The sequence below is a fragment of the Oncorhynchus gorbuscha genome, linkage group LG16, assembly GCF_021184085.1.
Source record: "Oncorhynchus gorbuscha isolate QuinsamMale2020 ecotype Even-year linkage group LG16, OgorEven_v1.0, whole genome shotgun sequence".
In the NCBI taxonomy this organism is placed as follows: domain Eukaryota; kingdom Metazoa; phylum Chordata; class Actinopteri; order Salmoniformes; family Salmonidae; genus Oncorhynchus; species Oncorhynchus gorbuscha.
Genome location: NC_060188.1, coordinates 25,068,132 through 25,091,715, shown reverse-complemented (window position 1 = coordinate 25,091,715; position 23,584 = coordinate 25,068,132). Strand labels below are relative to the sequence as shown.

The following is a 23,584-nucleotide window of genomic DNA, read 5'->3' as shown; positions in this document are numbered from 1 at the left end:
CTTTAGCCTATTAGTACAACAAATATGTAGGTATAGGCAAAGTTGTACAAGTAATACAAATATAGAGAAGTGACTATAAAATCAAAAATATTGTATGTGAACTACAAAAGTCCTGTATAAATCTTTCAGAAGAAAGTTCTTCTTTATCCTCCTAAACGCTCTATTCTGGGTAAGTCATACATTCACCTCTTACACGCACAATGTCCTCAAATATACACCACTACCTGTCCTGATCACTCCAGGGGCACTTTCGTGGAACACATATGTGCCTGACTGACTGCAATTGCTCTAGAGTGAACCATTAAAAAGGTTTAAAGGTTATATTGAGAAAACTACAGTTGTTTGACTAACCTGTGATTTATATGGCATGTGTTAATGTTCTACCAGGTGTCTGGCTTGGCCCTGGTCATGGTCGGAGCTATGTCTCAGCCCACCTACACAGAAATGGAGTCTTTCACCCACATATCCCAGGGCATATCTCACACCTCCATCCTCCTCATAGTGGTGGGTATCATCGTCTCCCTGCTGGCCTTCCTGGGTAGCATTGGGGCGTGGTCAGACAGCCGTCTGCTCCTTGGATTGGTGGGTAGTGCAGCACAGTGTGAGATATGGTAACTTGGGGCTTTATGTTTTGGAGAACAGTCAAAACATGGTCATGGTCGGGGCTATGTCTCAGCCCACCTACACAGAAATGGAGTCTTTCACCCACATATCCCAGGGCATATCTCACACCTCCATCCTCCTCATAGTGGTGGGTATCATCGTCTCCCTGCTGGCCTTCCTGGGTAGCATTGGGGCGTGGTCAGACAGCCGTCTGCTCCTTGGATTGGTGGGTAGTGCAGCACAGTGTGAGATATGGTAACTTGGGGCTTTATGTTTTGGAGAACAGTCAATATGCCTTGTTCCATCTTCACATACTAAATCACAACCTGTCCTAGCTCTGCCGTGTTCCATCTTCACATACTAAATCATAACCTGTCCTAGCTCTGCCACGTTTGCATTTAGCTTTTGGAGAAGTAACATCTTAGTTGTTTGTACTCTGTTCACACACTTCCTGATCCTCAGCCTGCAGATAGTGTCTGGGATTCTCTTCTATGTCTTCAGAAACAAGGTAAACATGACTCTGCTCGGCTGTCTCAACCTACTGCAGATGATCACTGTATGTTTTCCAGGGAATTCAACTAGTATTGCTTGATTGACAAGGGTGAAAATGCTTTTTGTTTCCTCTGCACCCTCTGGAGGTGGAGAGAAGGATTACACTGAAAGTCAACGAGGTGATCGTACAGCACAGCCCCGGGGATAAGGTTGCCATCGTTGACCTATAGCATGCAGTAAGCAGTGTGCTATTCACTCTTTACCAGGGGAATAGTCTCTGTGAGAAACACACTTTGATAGTGTATATGTGTGTTTCAGTTCCGTTGTTGTGGTGCAGAGAACTACACTGACTGGCTCCTGCAGAGCTCTCATGGGAATATTTGTTTTGTGCCACACTCCTGTTGCCATGTGGATTATGTGGCCTGTGTGAAAGTCGTCACCACAGACAACATCTACCAGAGGATCAGTATTAACCAGCACAGGGAAGGGCGAGGGGGTTACAAAGGCCTTAGATGAGGTTAACAGAAAGGTGATCATGATTCCCTACATGGGAATTGCTGTGACAATGATGAGAGGTTTTAAGGGCCCTAAAGAGTAATGAGGCTTTATCTAAAATGCCCCGAGTCTTTTCACTAAAACCTATAATCACACGCTTTTAGTCATGCTTAGCTCAGATCCTGGAGGTCAGCAATTCAGCAAGTAAGACAAGCAGGGACTTGAGAGGATGAAGTTAAACACGATCAATATATATCAGATGGTTCTCTGAGTGACTGACTGCACACATTGTGGCTCCTGGAGGACAGACAGTTCATTAACAGCTCATTTAGTCACAGGAAGAGAGGATTCACAACACTGTGTGTGTGTGTGTGTGTGTGTGTGTGTGTGTGTGTGTGTGTGTGTGTGTGTGTGTGTGTGTGTGTGTGTGTGTGTGTGTGTGTGTGTGTGTGTGTGTGTGTGTGTGTGTGTGTGTGTGTGTGTGTGTGTGTGTGTGTGTGTGTGTGTGTGTGTGTGTGTGTGTGTGTGTGTGTGGTCCCTCCAGGGCTTTGTGCAGGTGTTCAAAGAGTCCCTGAAGAGGAACCTGGTGTGGCTGGGTGCTGCGTGCATTGTACTGGGTCTCATAGAGGTAAAACAACATATCAGGTGTTCTACTTAGGTCACATGTTGCATCATTGTACTTAATGTGTTATTAAGCTTAACTTTCTGAACATTTGAGACGTGTAGTCCACTTGTCATTCTAATCTCCTTTGCATTAGCGTAGCCTCTTCTGTAGCCTGTCAACTATGTGTCTATCTATCCCTGTTCTCTCCTCTCTGCACAGACCATACAAACGCTCCACACCGCGTGGCCGCGGCCACCCTAATCTGGTGGTCCCAGCGTGCACGACCCACGTGGAGTTCCAGGTCTCCGGTAGCCTCTGGAACTGCCGATCTGCGGCCAACAAGGCAGAGTTCATCTCAGCCTATGCCTCCCTCCAGTCCCTCGACTTCTTGGCACTGACGGAAACATGGATCACCACAGATAACACTGCTACTCCGACTGCTCTCTCTTCGTCTGCCCACGTGTTCTCGCACACCCCGAGAGCTTCTGGTCAGCGGGGTGGTGGCACCGGGATCCTCATCTCTCCCAAGTGGTCATTCTCTCTTTCTCCCCTTACCCATCTGTCTATCGCCTCCTTTGAATTCCATGCTGTCACAGTTACCAGCCCTTTCAAGCTTAACATCCTTATCATTTATCGCCCTCCAGGTTCCCTCGGAGAGTTCATCAATGAGCTTGATGCCTTGATAAGCTCCTTTCCTGAGGACGGCTCACCTCTCACAGTTCTGGGCGACTTTAACCTCCCCACGTCTACCTTTGACTCATTCCTCTCTGCCTCCTTCTTTCCACTCCTCTCCTCTTTTGACCTCACCCTCTCACCTTCCCCCTACTCACAAGGCAGGCAATACGCTCGACCTCATCTTTACTAGATGCTGTTCTTCCACTAACCTCATTGCAACTCCCCTCCAAGTCTCCGACCACTACCTTGTATCCTTTTCCCTCTCGCTCTCATCCAACACTTCCCACACTGCCCCTACTCGGATGGTATCGCGCCGTCCCAACCTCCGCTCTCTCTCCCCCGCTACTCTCTCCTCTTCCATCCTATCATCTCTTCCCTCTGCTCAAACCTTCTCCAACCTATCTCCTGATTCTGCCTCCTCAACCCTCCTCTCCTCCCTTTCTGCATCCTTTGACTCTCTATGTCCCCTATCCTCCAGGCGGGCTCGGTCCTCCCCTCCCGCTCCGTGGCTCGACGACTCATTGCGAGCTCACAGAACAGGGCTCCGGGCAGCCGAGCGGAAATGGAAGAAAACTCGCCTCCCTGCGGACCTGGCATCCTTTCACTCCCTCCTCTCTACATTTTCCTCCTCTGTCTCTGCTGCTAAAGCCACTTTCTACCACTCTAAATTCCAAGCATCTGCCTCTAACCCTAGGAAGCTCTTTGCCACCTTCTCCTCCCTCCTGAATCCTCCTCCCCCTCCCCCCCATCCTCCCTCTCTGCAGATGACTTCGTCAACCATTTTGAAAAGAAGGTCGACGACATCCGATCCTCGTTTGCTAAGTCAAACGACACTGCTGGTTCTGCTCACACTGCCCTACCCTGTGCTCTGACCTCTTTCTCCCCTCTCTCTCCAGATGAAATCTCGCGTCTTGTGACGGCCGGCCGCCCAACAACCTGCCCGCTTGACCCTATCCCCTCCTCTCTTCTCCAGACCATTTCCGGAGACCTTCTCCCTTACCTCACCTCGCTCATCAACTCATCCCTGACCGCTGACCGCATCAGGGATGAGGCGATCTCATCCCTGACTACGTCCCTTCCGTCTTCAAGAGAGCGAGAGTTGCACCCCTTCTGAAAAAACCTACACTCGATCCCTCCGATGTCAACAACTACAGACCAGTATCCCTTCTTTCTTTTCTCTCCAAATGCCGTCCTTGGCCAGCTCTCCCGCTAACTCTCTCAGAATGACCTTCTTGATCCAAATCAGTCAGGTTTCAAGACTAGTCATTCAACTGAGACTGCTCTTCTCTGTATCACGGAGGCGCTCCGCACTGCTAAAGCTAACTCTCTCTCCTCTGCTCTCATCCTTCTAGACCTATCGGCTGCCTTCGATACTGTGAACCATCAGATCCTCCTCTCCACCCTCTCCGAGTTGGGCATCTCCGGCGCGGCCCACGCTTGGATTGCGTCCTACCTGACAGGTCGCTCCTACCAGGTGGCGTGGCGAGAATCTGTCTCCTCACCACGTGCTCTCACCACTGGTGTCCCCCAGGGCTCTGTTCTAGGCCCTCTCCTATTCTCGCTATACATCAAGTCACTTGGCTCTGTCATAACCTCACATGGTCTCTCCTATCATTGCTATGCAGACGACACAAAATTAATCTTCTCCTTTCCCCCTCCTGATGACCAGGTGGCGAATCGCATCTCTGCATGTCTGGCAGACATATCAGTGTGGATGACGGATCACCACCTCAAGCTGAACCTCGGCAAGACGGAGCTGCTCTTCCTCCCGGGGAAGGACTGCTCGTTCCATGATCTCGCCATCACGGTTGACAACTCCATTGTGTCCTCCTCCCAGAGCGCTAAGAACCTTGGCGTGATCCTGGACAACACCCTGTCGTTCTCAACTAACATCAAGGCGGTGGCCCGTTCCTGTAGGTTCATGCTCTACAACATCCGCAGAGTACGACCCTGCCTCACACAGGAAGCGGCGCAGGTCCTAATCCAGGCACTTGTCATCTCCCGTCTGGATTACTGCAACTCGCTGTTGGCTGGGCTCCCTACCTGTGCCATTAAACCCCTACAACTCATCCAGAACGCCGAAGCCCGTCTGGTGTTCAACCTTCCCAAGTTCTCTCACGTCACCCCGCTCCTCCGCTCTCTCCACTGGCTTCCAGTTGAAGCTCGCATCCGCTACAAGACCATGGTGCTTGCCTACGGAGCTGTGAGGGGAACGGCACCTCAGTACCTCCAGGCTCTGATCAGGCCCTACACCCACACAAGGGCACTGTGTTCATCCACCTCTGGCCTGCTCGCCTCCCTACCACTGAGGAAATACAGTTCCCGCTCAGCCCAGTCAAAACTGTTCGCTGCTCTGGCCCCCCAATGGTGGAACAAACTCCCTCACGATGCCAGGACAGCGGAGTCAATCACCACCTTCCGGAGACACCTGAAACCCCATCTCTTTAAGGAATACCTAGGATAGGATAAAGTAATCCTTCTCACCCCCCCCCCCCCCCTTAAAAGATTTAGATGCACTATTGTAAAGTGGCTGTTCCACTGGATGTTTTAAGGTGAATGCACCAATTTGTAAGTCGCTCTGGATAAGAGCGTCTGCTAAATGACTTAAATGTAATGTAAATGTTATCATTGTATCAGTTAGTGGGATGCATCATGGGATTTGAGCTCTTTCGGGAGAAGAGAGAGGTGTATGAGAATTTGGGTTAAGGAGGGAGGGGACAGCTTCGGTCAAGATCCAGCCCGATGCTAAAACCATATACCCATGACAATGCCCACACTATTCTATCGTAAATTGGGGGAGAATGCTGTGACTCTCATCATAATGCAGTTTAGATCCTGTGTAGCCTATTGTCTTTCCCAATATTAAATTGTTATCAGGGATTGGTTATTTTGTTGTTCTTCTTTTTCTGGAATGTCCAGCATTTTTAAGGTGGTGGAGGCAAGGTTGTAAGAATAACACTGCAGCTTGAATTCCCACATCGTTGAGTTGATTTGTTTTTGTTGTCGTTTTGAATGTCTGCATTCTGTGTCTGCCATGTTTCACCAGGCCATTTGGTCCAGGAGGTGAGGTGGTCACCTGTCACATAGTCATTCTCCCATTTTATTTAGGCTGTTGTTCCTGGGTGGTTCACTAGGAACATTTGCTCCTGTCACCTCCAAGCGTCAAGGGTGTGGTGGTGCTAATTAGAGTTTATTCAGACAGCTGGTATCAGCTAAGGCTACAGCTCCACCACCTCCATCGCTCTCTCCATCCAATCAACCCCCCCCCCCCCCCCCCCAGCTGAACAGCATTCCTTATTGATAAACTCACAATTTATGCCCGGTGTTTTACGAGCACTCTTACTGCATGCCACCCTGCCTGTTAGTGGATCCAAGTGTATCCGTCAGCCGGACGCTGGACCCATGGCGGCGGGCTGGGCTGAAGGTTGGTCTCCCTGGCCTACAGTGAAACAGGCCCACTGGGCCTCTGGCTGGCTTCGATAGAGACAGGAGACTGCTGTCTGTCTGCTGTGGGGCCTGCCTGCTGCTCTACGTGGCCCTCCCAGCCCCTGTAATGTCAGTAACTAGGTCAGTAGTAACTTAACATCCCCAGGACATTGGATGGGCTCCCAGCAAGTCTTCTGTTATTGAGGATTGTGTTGTCAATCCCTAATTCAGCCAACACCCAGGCCAGCAACCCCAATTTGTAGGATTTCAGGACCCTTATTAGTTATTAGACATATTGACCCATTTATAACAGTGCTAAAACCATGACAGAGTGGCTGTCCTGTGTCACCCAGGATAACAGGACATGTAGAAGTGAGCTAACCCAGTGTGCGTGACTAGGGATGGAAGAGCAGCAGAGGATGTTGCTCACTAGAGATTGTAACGGCGTTCGTCTGTTGAAGAAAGAGAGTCGGACCGAAATGCAGCGTGTTGGTTACTCATGACTTTAATGAAAGAAAACGCGGTACATGAAATAACTGATACTAAATACAAAAACAACAGAACGGAACGAGAAACTAATTACAGCCTATCTGGTGACTACAACACAGAGACAGGAACAATCACCCACGAAATACAAAGCGAAACTATGGCTTCCTAAATACGGTTCCCAATCAGAGACAACGACAAGCACCTGACTCCTCAGGCAGCCAAACCTAACAACACCCCTAATCAGCCGCGATCCCAAATAATACAAACACCAATACGAAAACAACATATAAACCCATGTCACACCCTGGCCTACCCAAACATATAACAAAAACACAAAATACAATGACCAAGGCGTGACAGAACCCCCCCCCCCTAAGGTGCGGACTCCCGGACGCACCTCAAAAGCATAGGGAGGGTCCGGGTGGGCGTCTGTCCATGGTGGCGGTTCTGGCTCGGGACGTGGACCCCACTCCATTAATGTCCTTGTTCCTCCCCTTCGCGTCCTGGGATAATCCACCCTCTCCGCCGACCATGGCCTAATAGTCCTCACCCAGATCCCCACATAACTGAGGAGCAGCTCGTGACTGAGGGGCAGCTCGGGACTGAGGGGCAGCTCGGGACAGAGGGGCAGCTCGGGACAGAGGGGCAGCTCGGGACAGAGGGGCAGCTCGGGGCAGAGGGGCAGCTCGGGACAGAGGGGCAGCTCGGGACAGAAGCAGCCCGGGACTGAGGGGAAGCCCAGTACTGAGAGGAAGCCCAGTACTGAGAGGACGCCCAGTACTGAGATGAAGCTCAGGCAGGTAGTAGGCTCCGGTAAATCCTGGCTGGCTGGCGGAACTGGAAGATTCAGGTTGACAAGCAGATCTGGAAGAGACTGGTTGTCTGGCAGATCTGGAAGAGACTGGTTGTCTGGCAGTCTGGCAGATCTGGAAGAGACTGGTTGTCTGGCAGATCTGGAAGAGACTGGTTGTCTGGCGACGCTGGGCTGACTGGGAGCACTGGCGGCACTGGGCAGACTGGCGGCGCTGGGCAGACTGGGAGCACTGGCGGCGCTGGGCAGACTGGGAGCACTGGCGGCGCTGGGCAGACTGGGAGCACTGGCGGCGCTGGGCCGACGGGAGACTCCGGCAGCGCAGGAGAGGAGAAAGGCTCTGGCTGCGCTAAACAGGCGGGAGACTCCGACAGCGCAGGAGAGGAGAAAAGCGCTGGCTGCGCTGAACAGGCGAGGCGCACTGGAGGCCTGGTGCGTGGTGCTGGAACTGGTGGTACTGGATTGAGGACACGCACAGGAAGCCTGGTGCGGGGAGCTGCTACCGGAGGACTGGTGTGTGGAGGTGGCTCTGGATAGACCGGACCGTGCAGGCGCACTGGAGCTCTTGAGCACCGAGCCTGCCCAAGCTTACCTGGCTCGATGATCACTCTAGCCCGGCCAATAGGAAGGGCTGGTATGTGCCGCACCGGGCTATGCTCCCACACTGAAAACACAGTGCGCTCCATAGCATAACACGGTGCCTGCCCGGTCTCTCTAGCCCAACGGTGAGCACAGGGAGTTTGCGCAGGTCTCCTACCTGGCATAACCATACTCCCTTCTAGCCCCCCCCAAAAAGAAATTTGTGCTGCTTTTCAGGCTTCCAACCGCGTCGCCGTGCTGCCTCCTCATACCAGCGCCTCTCTGCTTTAGCCGCTTCTATTTCCTCCTTGGGACGGCGATATTCTCCAGGCTGAGCCCAGGGTCCTTTACCGTCTAATTCCTCCTCCCATGTCCAATTCTCCAAGTGGTGCAGCCTCTCCCACTGCAACTGCTCTTCATGATTAACAGGGAGAGTTGGCACAGGTCTGAACCCTGACTCAGCCACTCTCTCTCTGCGCCCTCCCTCAATAAATAATTGGGGGTTACTTTCGGTTTTCGCTCTGCGTCGCCCTGTTTTCCTTTTTGACTCCATTCGCCTGTAGCCCTCTTCGCACTGCTGAAGCGAATCCCAGGCGGGCGCCTGCACTCTCTCTGGGTCGGCCGCCCACCTGTCGATTTCTTCCCACGTCGTATACTCCATGCCTCTACCGTCCATAACATCCTCCTTTCGCTCCTGCCAGTTTACACACTGCTCGGTCCGTGAGTGGTGGGTGATTCTGTAACGGCGTTCGTCTGTTGAAGAAAGAGAATCGGACCGAAATGCAGCGTGTTGGTTACTCATGACTTCAATGAAAGAACGCGGTTCATGAAATAACTGATACTAAATACAAAAACGACAGAACGGAACGAGAAACTAATTACAGCCTATCTGGTGACTACAACACAGAGACAGGAACAATCACCCACGAAATACAAAGCGAAACTATGGCTCCCTAAATACGGTTCCCAATCAGAGACAACGACAAGCACCTGACTCTGATTGAGAATCGCCTCAGGCAGCCAAGCCTAACAACACCCCTAATCAGCCGCGATCCCAAATAATACAAACCCCAATACGAAAACAACATATAAACCCATGTCACACCCTGGCCTACCCAAACATATAACAAAAACACAAAATACAATGACCAAGGCGTGACAGAGATAGAAGAACTCTTATGTAAAGTCATGCACCTCCTCTCCTCCTCAGAATGTTTAATACTGTAATGTGTGCCAAGGGGGCATGGTGTAATTTAGGATACTTTTTCTGGTGATTCAGAGGCAATTTTCAAACCAGCAGCACTGGCAGGCAGCAGACACCACTAAATCAAGCCTTCAGGGCCTCTATTCACTGTCTCTATGTAGCCTGCAGACGCTTCAGGAATGTTCTCTCTCTCTCTCTCTCTCTCTCTCTCTCTCTCTCTCTCTCTCTCTCTCTCTCTCTCTCTCTCTCTCTCTCTCTCTGTCTCTGTCTCTGTCTCTCTCTCCCTCTCTCCCTCTCTCTGTCTCTCTCTCTCTCTCTGTCTCTCTCTCTCTCTCTCTGTCTCTGTCTCTCTCGCTCAATCGCACGACATCTCTCCTTTCACCTTTTACTTTCGTCTTCTCATTCAGCCTCTGGTCTGACGGATGGTGAAGGACGACATAGAACTGTTAAGACCTCATTCGGCATTAGGATTGGCCTACTTTAGTTGTCCCTGTGGTCAGCGGTACAGCGGAGATCTATCTGAGCGGTCCACTTGGCAGAGGGTTTGCTGTGCCGAAGGGCCTGTTTTTTTTATTTGATTATTATTAGTTGCGCTGCACGTTGACCATGAACGTCTGGTCTGGAGAGCCTGTCTGTCTCTCCCCAAGGCCTTCCAACATACGGCTCAACATGTGCAGCAGGACAGATGGAACCACCCCCAACAAAAAGAGGAAGAAAAAACCTCAGGATTGAAGGAAGGAAATTAGAAAATGCGGTCTCATGCCCTTACCATAACCACACAATGCTAAGAGTTGCTCAATCAATTTCTATTGATAGAGTGGGCTAATTTTTTCAATGAGATTAAATGTTTTTTTTCTTTTTCTGATATGACTGGTTTAGAGGGCTAGTAGTAGCAAATGTAATAATGTCCCAGATGGATTTGATGAGTGGTGCGAGACTGGACATGACTGTTAGGGTGATTTTGCTTGTCTGAAAGCTTTGTAGAATGTGACTGACTGTTCTACTGTTAGTATGTTTCTGGAATGAGAATATGTAGACTGGATGTGTATATTAGTGGGTGTTGTGTGTCTGCAAGAATATGGGTTATTTATGAGTGTGTGCATATGATATGGGTGTGTGTGTTTAACTCTCACCTCCTTGACTAGGCCCCTCCACCATTTCTCTCTCTCTCTCTCTCTCTTTGGGAAGGGCTCAGATGGAAGTGATTACGCTGCAGAGGGAGAGATAAATTACAGAGAGAACCTACAGAGCTCCAGCCCTTCTCCTTTATCCATTCACTCATTCACTCACTTACACATACAGGCACGCAATCACATGCACAGGAGCACATGCCCTGCCGCCAGTCCCACCACCTTGCTTCTGGTGGTACATTTCCACTCCTGGCTGTGTCAGGACAATGCGCCAGTGTGCTCACCTCCCTCCCCTCTCGTGGGCCGAGTGAGTGCGTGAGGCATGAGGGCCAGGGTTGTAAATTCCTCTGAAAGAGCAGTTAAGAAGGCTCCCATTAAAACGGGGATCGACACTCTCCAGAAAGGAGCCGAAGAAATGAGTCATCACCTGGAGCCTGAAGGGTTCCAGAGCCTGCAGAACCACAGAGGAGAGGAACTGTAGAAATAGAACGGATAGAACATACGGTATCGTTCATTTCAGATGTATACAACTTACGTCAACTAAGTTGAGATGCCAAGGAAGCATTGTGATTAGATGACATGAGCGTTATAATTGTGATATTTAACTACAATGTCACATTTCTATGTTTTCTAATTTATTTTTTTGGACATATTCAAAAAATATATATATGTCTTGCCTTGCTCCATTTCATATGTTTTGGAACCCTAAGGCTAGTGCCGCTAGTTTCCTATATTGTAGAGTGTAGGTTTAGGCTTAGGGTTCTAACTAGCCACAAAATCTTAACATCAGTCGTGGAGGTCTATTCTAGCCCGTGAACCCCGCCCTCTCTCAGCTTCAGGTCTGTAGGTCAGTTGAGTTGCCATCGGAGTTCTCTGTGCTGTACCACACAGCTACTATACAGACAGGGGCTAATTCAGAAGGCCAGGCAGCGAGGTCTAACCAGTGAACCCAGCTACGTCAGACAGGGGGCTTCCTGTGCACTGAGGTGGGACAGTAAGTGCTTTCGCCCCAATCCTTCAACCGTACTGACCACTGGTGTTTGTGTTTGTCTTAGCAAGGGCTCTGTGCCACGGGAGTCAGGACAACAATAGCTGGAAACCTACTCAAACAGAACTGGCTGGGTCGTATACAGGTTGGATTAGAGTTGTGATCGACTGTTTCATGTACTGCCTGGAGCACAACAGTTGCTGGAGTTTCTTATTTTAGGAGATCACTCACAGTCAGTTGCACTAACACAATAGAAGATGATGACATTGACTAGAAGAATTCCCCCCAGTGCTCTGTTTGTTTTCTCATCACCAGATTGTTAACCTATACTCGCGCCATGGCCCGAGGAGTGGCATGGTTGTGTACACAGTGTGGTGTCTGGCTATGTATCAACCCCCCTTTCTCCTCCAAATCAAGCCCGTTATTATCCCAGGCGAACTCCAAGCTCCCAAAATATCTGTAACGCAGCTGTCAGCACCACTCTGGGCAGCAGCTGGAGCAGCTCAGGGGCGCTCCCTCTCTCTCGACCCTCTCTACCACACACACCCAGACTCTCTCTCTCTCTCTCTCTCTCTCTCTCTCTCTCTCTCTCTCTCTCTCTCTCTCTCTCTCTCTCTCTCTCTCTCTCTCTCTCTCTCTCTCTCTCTCTACCCCATCCTTCTCTCTCTCTCTCTCTCTCTCTCAAAATTCAAGGGGCTTTATTGGCATGGGAAGCATTTGTTAACATTGCCAAAGCAAGTGAGGTAGATAATATACAAAAGTGAAATCTCTCTCTCTCGACCCTCTCTCTATCACACAAACCCAGACTCCCTCTCTCTCTCTCTACCACACACCCCAGACTCCCTCTCCCTCTCTACCACACACCCCTAGACTCCCTCTCTCTACCACACACCCCCAGACTCCCTCTCCCACTCTCTACCACACACCCCCAGACTCTCTCTCGCTCTACCACACACCCCGAGACTCCCGCTCTCTTTACCACACACCCCCAGACTCTCTCTCTCTCTCTCTTTACCACACACACCCACTCTCTCTCTCTCTCTCTCTCTCTCTCTTTACCACACACCCCCAGACTCTTTCTCTCTCTCTCTTTACCACACACACCCAGACTCCCGCTCTCTTTACCACACACCCCCAGACTCTCTCTCTCTACCACACACACCCAGACTCCCGCTCTTTACCACACACCCCCAGACTCTCTCTCTCTCCACACACACCCAGACTCCCGCTCTCTTTACCACACACCCCCAGACTCTCTCTCTACCACACACCCCCAGACTCTCTCTCTCTCCACACACACCCAGACTACCACACACCCCCGCTCTCTTTACCACACACCCCCAGACTCCCGCTCTCTTTACCACACACCCCCAGACTCTCTCTCTCTCTACCACACACCCCCAGACTCTCTCTCTCTCTACCACACACCCTCTCTCTCTCTCTCTCTCTCTCTCTCTCTCTCTCTCTCTCTCTCTCTCTCTCTCTCTCTCTCTACCACACACACCCAGACTCCCACTCTCTTTATCACACACCCCCAGACTCTCTCTCTCTACAACACACACCCAGACTCCCGCTCTTTACCACACACCCCCAGACTCTCTCTCTCTCCACACACACCCAGACTCCCACTCTCTTTACCACACACCCCCAGACTCTCTCTCTACCACACACACCCAGACTCCCGATCTCTTTACCACACACCCCCAGACTCTCTCTCTACCACACACACCCAGACTCCCGCTCTCTTTACCACACACCCCGTGGTTTTCTACGATAGGCCCTGGGACCTGAGCGGTTTACTCCAAGCATGCACAGAGGAATAGTTAGCCCCTTTAAAATAGTCTGTATACACACTGTGTGTGTGTGTGTGTGTGTGTGTGCCTGCCTGCCTGCCTGCCTGCCTGCCTGGCCTGGGCCCCACCCGTCTATCTCACTGAAGCCACCTCTGAATGGCCTGTATGTACTCTGTGGGTCATAAAACCCCAGACAAATGGTGGGTGTGAGAGTGAACCAAGGAGGGGGTGGAGCAAGTGAGGCTGGCTGTAACAGAGGCTCTGCCACCACAGTTGTTGTCTGCTTCTGTTCTGTTCCCTTCCCTACTGCTGTAGTTAACTTACAACTCCTCTGAGCCCCAGAACAGACCATGGACTATCTTGACTGAGTGGCCAGTTGGTGAGATCATCCAGAGTCGAGGAGTTGAGAGTAGGCTTTCCAAATATCCATTTCCTTCTCTTTCTGTGTATCTTTTCCCCTGATAGTTAAGGAATCTGTGAACTTTTCAACTGCTGCCTAATAAATCTACAACTCAGAACTATGTCCACAAAGACTCTCACAGCATACTGATGAAACCAGGACAGGACATTAAAAACACTCATGTTGAAATGCATTTCATGGCCATTTGCAATGGGTCTGCCCGAAGAGAAGCACTGTGACCGAGCAGGATATCACTATATTGAAGCAGAGGGCATCTGTAACATAGAAACTGAAAATGCACATTTTAACTTCATTTCTCCTGCCAACTCTCTGATTACCCCTCCCCCAAATCTATACGGTGGCCTCGGGAAGCAATCCATGCAGGGAATAGGAGGAGAGGGAACATATTGGACTTCCTGTTTTGATTTCAAGGGGAAAACGAGATCCAAAGATATGGAGAGTCCTGGAAAATCTAAACTGCCCTGATTTAGCAGGGCTAATGTCTGACTATAACTAACTGAGCATAAGCGCTCAGAGCATGATACTCCTCTCTGAGATCAGAGCAAGACTTGATTAGTAACAGACCGAAGTCTGGGTCTTTTTTATTTATTTTTTACCTTCATCTGTTTTCATGCAAACTTTCACAGACAGCAACTTTTTTCACTCCCCATATTTGTCTCTTTTTTTCAGACCAACATCATGATCCATCTTTGTTAACAGCCTCTTGAGGGCTTCTTTCAATCAGGGGGATATGAGATCACATTATTAGCATTCTTTGGAAGAGCATTCCTTCTCTCTTTCTGCCCAATCTTCTGCTTGTCCCTTCTTGCCCTCGAGGAGAGAATATGGCAGCATGGCAGATCTCAGACCAACAAAGAGAGAGAGAGCTAATCCACAGCATAGACAAGCTTAGCTGAGACCACCTAGAAGGGACTTGGTCAATAACACGCACAAAACAGACAATATCTGGTCTACATAGACAGCAACTTTCCTTCCTGGTAATACATTTAGCTTGATTGATGTGTCTCTATGCAATAAATGTGAGACCTGTGTACAGGGCGAAAGTCATCATACCTCTACATAGAGGACAAAAGGACAAATGTGCAATAGCTATCAGGTATAAACCATGTAAATGTCTGCAGTCTCCCTGCTGAGTCATGCTATCAGGCTTCAGGTTTCCTAACTGAGAATATCAAGTGAACAGGGCTTTGCTGGCGAAACTCAAAGTGAATCTGGGCATCTGTTTCTGTTTAGTTTTCAGGTTATGGCAGCAACATCTTTCCTTATCCTGATACTCCTTTTGTTCCCTTCCTTCTTACCTTGAGAGGAAGAAAAAAAGCGCCCCTATTAAAGTGAATTTTCCAAAATACCTTCCAAACCCCCTCCCCCGCCCACTCCTTGTAACAACTTAGACTCTACCTGCCACCACTCCACCTCGCCCCCCCCCCCCCCTCTTTTCTCTCTCTCCTCATTCATCTCTCTCTGCTTCAGTGAAAAGCCAAACAAGCCAGCCATTAAGTTGAGTTAAGCGCAGGAAGCGGTGCCTTCAGGCCAGGCAGCCCTGTTTACACGGAGCTAGTCGGGTTTCAGCGAGTGAGGTGAGGCCGCTCACAGGAGACTGTCACTGGGCCAAGGCCTCGGCGCTGCTCCACTGACTCACTGCATTCCCCCCATTCATCTGAGTGAAGAGAAGAGGGGGGCAGGGAGGAGAAAGAAAGGGGGAGCTAGGGCTGAGGCACAAAGAGGTGTTGAGGAGCAGAACATAAGTGGGACAGGTAGATTTATGTATTTTTCCCCCAACAAGGCATGGTCTCTTTTGCTGTCCTAAATCACACATACTGTACCTGTCAGTTGTTACCATCCTGGTACTTATACTGTGCCATGCCATACACTGCCCCCTCCTTCTATACAAGACAGACAAACGATAGATCTTATCTGACAAGGGGAAATATCCAGTGGTCTTCAGCGAGTGCAAACTGTTCAAGCCCTGCATATCGTCAAGTCTACCTCTATAGATTTCTTGTTGTAGATTAGGTGAGAAATTGGTAATCCCATTCTTACATGCAGGAGCTGTTCAGAAAGTATTCACACCATGTGACTTTTTCCACATTTTGTTGTTACAAAGTGGGATTCAAATGGATTTAATTGTCTTTTTTTTGTGTCAACTATCGTTAACAAAATACTCTATAATGTCAAAGTGGAATAAAAATGATAAAATGTATGAATTAATCAATGGAAAATAAAACACTGTGTATTGATTTAGATAAGTATTCAACCCTCTCAGTCAATACATGTTAGAATCACCTTTGGCAGCGATTACAGCTGTGAGTCTTTCTGGGTAAGTCTCTAAGGGATTTGCACACCTGAATTGTACAATATTTGCCCATTATTCTTTAAGAAATTATTTAAGCTCTGTCAAGTTAGTTGTTGATCATTGCTAGACAGCAATTATCAAGTATTGCCATAGATGTTCAAGATGATTTAAGTCAAAACTGTAACAATGCCACTCAGGAACATTCAATGTCGTCTTGGTACGCAACTCCAGTGTATATATGGCCTTGTGTTTCAGGTAATTGTCCTGCTGAAAGGTGAATTTGTTTCCCAGTGTCTGTTGGGAATCAGACTGAACCAAGTTTCCCTCTAGGATTATGCCTGTGCTTAGCTCTATTCCGTTTCTTTTTATCGTAAAAAAAACTCCCTAGTCCTTTTTACAAGCGTACCTACCCATAACATGATGCAGCCACCACCATTCTTGAAAATATTAAGAGTGGTACTCAGTAATGTGTTGTATTTTCCAAAACATAAAGCTTTGTTTTCAGAACACAAAGTTCATTTCTTTGCCACATTGTTTTTTAAAGTATTGCTTTAGTGCCTTATTGCAAACAAGATTATTCTGTACAGGATTCCTTATTTTCACTCTGTCATTTATGTTAGTATTGTAGAGTAACTTCTACAATGTTGTTGATCCATCCTCAGTTATCTCCTATCACAGCCATTAAACTCTGTAACTGTTTTAAAATCACGATTGGCCTCATGGTGAAATCCCTGAGCGGTTTCCTTCCTCTCCGGCACCTGAGTTAGGAAGGGCACCTGTATCTTTTTAGTGACTGTGTGTATTGATACCCCATCCAATGTGTAATTAATAACTTCAGAATGCACAAAGAGATAATCTATGTACGCTTCTTTTTTTTACCATCTACCAATAGCTGCCCTTGTTTGTGAACCATTGGAAAACCTCCCTGGTCTTTGTGGTTGAATCCGTGCTTGAAATTCACTGCTCGACTGAGGGACCTTACAGATCATGGTTTGTGTGGGGTACAGAGATGAGGTAGTCATTTCAAATTCACGTTAATCACTATCATTGCACAGAGTGAGTCCATGCAACTTAATATGTGACTTGTTAAGCACATTTTTACTCCTGAACTTATTTAGGTCATAACAAAAGGGTTGAATACTTATTCACTGAAGACATTTCAGCTTTACATTTCTAATTCATTTCTAAACATTTCTAAAAACATAATTTCACTTTGACATATGGGGTATTGTGTGTAACCCAAAATCTTGATTACAATTTTTAAATTCCGGCTGTAACACAAGACAATGTGGAAAAAGTCAAGGGGTGTGAATACTTTCTGAAGGCACTGTATGCTTACAGTATGTTTTGGAAGTATTCCTCATATCCTCAGTGCTGGAGGTGTTGGGGATCCGGGAGTATCCACTTTCTCCAGCCAGCACGTCATTTATGTCATTACATCGCCACAGAGGAGGTTCAGTTTCAGCCAAGCATCACTCGGGGGATTCCAGATCAATGTTGTGTTTACTTTAAACAGTTTATTGAAAGATAAAGTACTCTGTGAAGCCAAGAACTGTTATTTTCCTTTGCTTCACTCGCATGTGGAGACAAATGCCATGTTCACAAAGAAATACATACACACACACAACGTAGCATACTCAAGTTCTTATTGGCATAGTAGCTAATATTCCATCTAAGGGTATGTCATTCCAGGTATCCAGTGTTACATCACCCCCTGTACCTTGGAGAGCCGCGTCAGGGTAATGCATCCTCGTGGCAGTCGCCACACAGTCGCCACACAGTCTGAAAGCTAACAGATGTTGAGGGTATGACTCAACTGTCAACACATTGGCGAGGGCAGCGTGATGGAGACTTCTCTGAGTAGGCCTATTTTAGCCACACATCATGAGAGAGCAAGAGAGAGATAGCTGAGAGAGAGATGTGGACAGACGGGCAAGTCTACCGACAGACAAGGCTCTCATACATACAGCCAGACACAAGGGCACGTTAAAGTAGGGCTTCTTACATCACCTCATCTTCGTAATTGAATGACTTTGGAGTGAAGGAGGCCATTGTATTGGGTCCAGCCCATAAAATTGCGTGGCCTCAAGACATACATTAGAGCCCAAATGTGATCCCCCTCTTCAACAGAGGCACAGTGACGTTTATAATGCCCAGCATTTGGATTGTTTCCAAAGGGGGCATTGTTAGTTTGAACCTGGAACGTACACCGAGCTACAGCTAAGCCCACTCCAACCAAAGCCAGGCCACAAGTCATACAGGTTTCAACCCTATCACATTTGTGTTGAACCATAACTTCATAACATGATGTAGAAATCCTTTTTATGGTCATTTAATTAGGGAACTGGGAATTTATGATGAACCTGGTGAAGTTGGGCAGAGACCACCATTTTGTAACTTCACTTATATCTTTGTGCATTAACATGTTACCACTCAGTTATAAGAAATAACGGTAGCTCTCGAAATGACACCACATAGTTTGTGCTGTAGTACAGAACAATATAGTAACAGGGACCCCCTTTTCTAACCCTCATCGACAAACCCTCACTTTCAGACAGTGACCACATGTGCATCGTTAACATTTCCATGCTATAGCTATGTTGCTAGCACATTCTGAGCTGTAATGTAATGGTAACTAAATCACATTTCAATTCAAAGACAAACGAAATAGACAAGTTCAAGAAAATAATCCTGCTAGTCAAGATAACACAGGACACACACACACACACAGCAAAAACAAAAAATCAAATCATGTGGCTTTTATTTTGTCGTCACCTTCCCATCCCCTCACCCCCCCCAGCAAATCACGTGAGATACATTTGTTGATTAGTGGTTGCCAGATTCACACCACTTTTCACGTGACAACATTAAAATACCACATTCTTCTTTGATTCCGTTTTTTCAAAATACTTTTTTATTATTTGAACAGTTTGAGCAACACAGTCTCCAGAAGTGGATCTTTTTGGTGTTACTTTTTGGTAATGGAGTGTAGTACTGACAATTAGGGCTAGCTTTCCCACCCTGGAGGCATGACAACAGTGTCCCTGCAGCCTTGTCTTCACCCCTACCACCCAGCTCAGCTCCAAGGGATTTAATTGGTGGGGGGAGACGAGAGGAAGGAGAAGGGCTAAGTAGGGAAAATGCACAGCCAAAGACTGCCTTTACGACAACCCAGCTTCCCTGATCTGATACATCAGAGGGAAAATGATTACAGATCTGGGTTTGACAGGAGAAACTTCAAATGTGTATGGGTCATACTGCCAGTGAAAACAGCACTAAGAGACAGACAGTGTGTGCATCTAAGGCTCCTTTCAGAAGGGGTGCTAGAATGAACCAGGCACTACGGCTGTCGGACGACAAAACATGTCCTTTCTTTAAATACAAATATATAATATTATACTTTACAATTCCTATTTACATCTCACACATTCACAGAGTGAAAATAAAGTCTTAAAATGGCCGCCTGTCCTTTCAGTCCTCCTTCCTTCCCCCGCTCACTGTATTCCCAGCTGGATTCTCACTCACACTGAGAGGTTTTATGGCTGATAACTTAAAAAGGGAGTAGGAACAGAGTGGGGGAAGAGAGAGAGAGCACTTCAGCACATGGCATCCACTGAACACCTTTGTTGTTTGTTCATTTTGAGGTTTGGCCATTCTTCAGGTGAGCAACAGTTTGTCCTTTGGTCAAGACCCCCGTCCCCCACCCCCCGACGCTTAAAGCTAGATTTTGGCATGCAATATTTGACTTCTTAAAAATGATGTCAATGTTCCATAGAAATACTGACAGTATCTGATGATCAATGTATAAAAGTACCACTGAGTCTCTGACAGTGAGTAAACAAATAGGAGGGAGAAAAACACACTATAAAACATCCAAATGAATGTCCAAAAACAAGTCCCATGTTTTGACCTCCCTCCCTAGACAGTGGTCTCTCCATGCCTACGATTTGAGAGTCTGGTATAGAACTTGCGCCAGGAGTGGAGTGTCTTGCCAGACCAGATCCAGAACCCGGAGGTGATGCCCACTATGAGGGTCATCAGGTACTTGATCATGTAGACGGTGAAGTCTGGGGTCATGCGGGGGGTGTACTGCATGGGGCAGGGGATGGCTAAGCCTTTACAGTTACGGCTGACCCAGCTTCTCTCCCAGTGGTGGCGGAAGGCCTGCTCGTAGAAGAAGCAGGCGATGACGATGGTGGCGGGGACGGTGTAGAGCACGCTGAACACACCGATGCGCACCATCAGGCGCTCCAGCTTCTCCGTCTTGGTGCCGTCGTGCTTCATGATGGTGCGGATGCGGAACAGGGACACGAAGCCGGCCAGGAGGAAGGAGGTACCGATGAAGAGGTAGATGAAGAGGGGGGCCAGGACAAAGCCCCGTATGGGGTTCAGGCTGTTGAGGCCCACAAAGCACACCCCACTGAGCACGTCCCCCTCAATCTGCCCCATGGCCAGGATGCTGATGGTCTTCACGGCGGGCACAGCCCAGGCTGCCAGGTGGAAGTACTGGGAGTTGGCCTCAATAGCCTCATGCCCCCACTTCATCCCAGCTGCCAGGAACCAGGTGAGGGAGAGGATGACCCACCAGATGGAGCTGGCCATGCTGAAGAAATACAGCATCATGAAGAGGATGGTGCAGCCCTCCTTCTTGGTCCCCTGGACTATGGTCTTATATCCGTCTGGGGTGAAGCTGTCATTGCACACCACCTTGTCCCCCAGGAAGTAGCCAGCGATATAGGCTATGGAGACCATGGTGTAGCACCCAGAGAGGAAGATGATGGGCCTCTCCGGGTACTTGAAGCGCTGCATGTCCACTAGGTAGGTGGTGACGGTGAATAGGGTGGAGGCACAGCACAGAGACGACCAGATGAGGATCCATATGCGTGCAAAATAAATCTCTTTGTCATTGAAGAACATGTAGCCTCCACTGCTCCTGGAGTGTTCACATGGTGCTCCACAATCCAGCTCCCCCAGAAACGAATAATTCAGGTAAGTGGGGACTTTGAGCACAGATGGACAGCGGAAAGGCCTGTCTGATGTGGAGTAGACATGGACGCCAGGGGTTCCAGGGACTGGCATGTGTACGGGCGGGGCAGTGGCAGTAGATTCATTCTGACCAACACAAATGTGCCCGTCTCCAAGCACGGGGAAATTCTCGCAACGGAGGCGTTCTGGCCACTGGAACCCAAATTTATTCATGAGCGCCTCGCAGCCGTGCTTTGCCCTCTCGCAAATTGAGCGACAGGGTGGAATGGCCTTTTCCAAAACTGTACAAACAGGCGCATACATTGAACATAGGAAGAATTTAAGTTCCGGCGAGCACTGTACCTTCACCAAGGGGTAAAACTGGTGCACTTCCAGTCCTGCGTCCTCTTGATTGTAATGCCCCACCAGATTAGGCATGATAGTTTGATTGTAGGCGATGTCCGTGCATAGTGGGATTGAAATAGGCTGGCAAAATCCGTGGTCCGGGAAAGCAATGCCATTATCCCCTTGCGCTGATACCATCAATGACGACATGATCAGTGCGAAAAAAGTCACATAACTCGTTTGAAAATACATTTTCATTGTGAGCTGATCAATAAAAAATCTCATCTATCTAGCCTGATAAAGTAATACAATTTACAGATACTTTTTATATTTCGTAGCATCGGAATTGTGGCTGTAAATAACGGAAGAATTAATAAAAATGTATGCCGCTGTCCGGGTGAGCAAAAACCTGTTGCTGTTTGCTCGCCTGCAAGAGGCTGCTTGACTTTTCCTTTGTGCAATTTACATGGATGGCCCAATCAGACAGTTTCAAGTTCCCCTTGCAACTTTCTGTGGTCTAGTTTCAAAGTAATGTCGAGAGGAGGAGGGATGGGGATAAGGGGGCTCTGGAAACAGATTCCCACCCCCTTCACAGTGTGTTGCTGGCCAATGGAATTGCAGAGCAGTATCAACTTGGGAGAGTTTGAGTAACTTCAGTACAGCATGCGCCCCCTGAATGAACCATACTGTAGTGTAGCCTCGCTCACAACGCCAAGATGTCTATCTATCTATCTATCTATCTATCTATCTATCTATCTATCTATCTATCTATCTATCTATCTATCTATCTATCTATCTATCTATCTATCTCTAAAGTTTCAAGTTGTATTCGTCACGAGAAATGAGAGATAAGAAAGGAAGAAGAAGACAAACAGAGTCAGTAACACATTTACAGTGAGCAGGGAGCTGAAGTAGTAGAGATGTACATGTAGGCACGCATAGATGAGGAAAAAGTGATTGGTAGCTGGATAAATAATAATAATGTTAATAACAATAAACAATATAGCAGTGTAAACTGGGCTGAAAAGTAACTGGTAGCAGGAATATTTAAATACTATGTTAATATACTAATGGTAATATCAACATGTAACCAGGATTAATAGTGACCAGTAGCAGGATAAATTGGACGATATTATTGGGGATGCAGTCAAAAATGAATGAACAATGAACTGCAGCGTAATCGTAGTAATACATCAAATGAATAATAATTTAGCAGCAGAGAGCGGGTGGCATTGGTAATGAGTGTGTGTGTGTGTGTGTGTGTGTGTGTGTGCGTGCGTGCGTGTGTGTGTGTGTGTGTGTGTGTGTGTGTGTGTGTGTGTGTGCGTGCGTGTGTGTGTGTGTGTGTGTGTGCGTGAGTGAGTGAGTGAGTGTGAGTAAAAGTGACAGTGAAGGTGTGTGTGTGTCAGAGTGGGTAGAGACCTGTGGATGGGCCTAGAGTCAGTGTGGATAGTCTGTGGGAGAGGGAGATAAGTAATAGTTAGCCATGTAACAGTCTTATGGCCAGGGGATAGAAGCTGCTTAGGCCCTTACCAAAACAGATAGTGGTTTTGAAATTGCAGTAAAAGTGCAGTAACTGCAGTCAACTGTGGTATTTTGGACGCAGTGATTGCACTGTAGTTACACTGCAAAATTACTGCAGTAAAACAATTGTGTTATATTGGACACAGTATTTGCAGCATACTGCAGTTATTCTGCATTCTAACTACAGTTATACTACAGTGTAGTGCAGTTATACTGCACTCTGACTGCAATCTTTTTTCGTAAAGGGGAGTCTGTTGGTCTGAGCCTTGATGCACCGCTACCGCCTGCTGGACGGAAGCATGGAGAAGAGTCCATGTCTCGGTTGGCTGGGTCTTTCTCAGACACCCCCTGGCATGTACGTCCTGGATGGCTCTGAGCTCACCCCCAGTGATGTGCTGGGCCATCCTCACCACTCTATGCAAGGCAGTGGCGGTTGGTGGCGTTTTAGAGGAGGAAGGGCGCTTTTTTTTATGGACATGGCCTTATTTCTATTACAGCATATTGGATAACTGTCATTCATATTCCATTCACCCAGTTCAATGTAACATCAATATTAATCTATCTATCAAAGCTATCTAGTAGGCCCACAAAAAAAAAAAAAAACTATAGACATAGCGACATCTTGTGGGTATTGTAGGACAATGCATTTGCAACACTTGTAACCAAAGATGTCCAGTCTCCAACTACGTGTACAAGGGAAGTTTCTTCATATTTGGTTGAATAATATGTTTACTTATTTAAAAAAGT

General features: G+C 47.9%; 1 protein-coding gene across 1 annotated transcript; it reads right to left on the bottom strand.

The window, feature by feature from the left end:
* Positions 1–17,500: 17,500 nt before the first annotated feature.
* Positions 17,501–21,816, bottom strand: LOC124000131 (frizzled-2-like). The gene has a single exon (XM_046306295.1). It carries the CDS (start codon positions 21,596–21,598, stop codon positions 19,922–19,924), a length of 1,677 nt encoding a protein of 558 aa, XP_046162251.1. The 5' UTR covers positions 21,599–21,816; the 3' UTR covers positions 17,501–19,921.
* Positions 21,817–23,584: the final 1,768 nt, after the last annotated feature.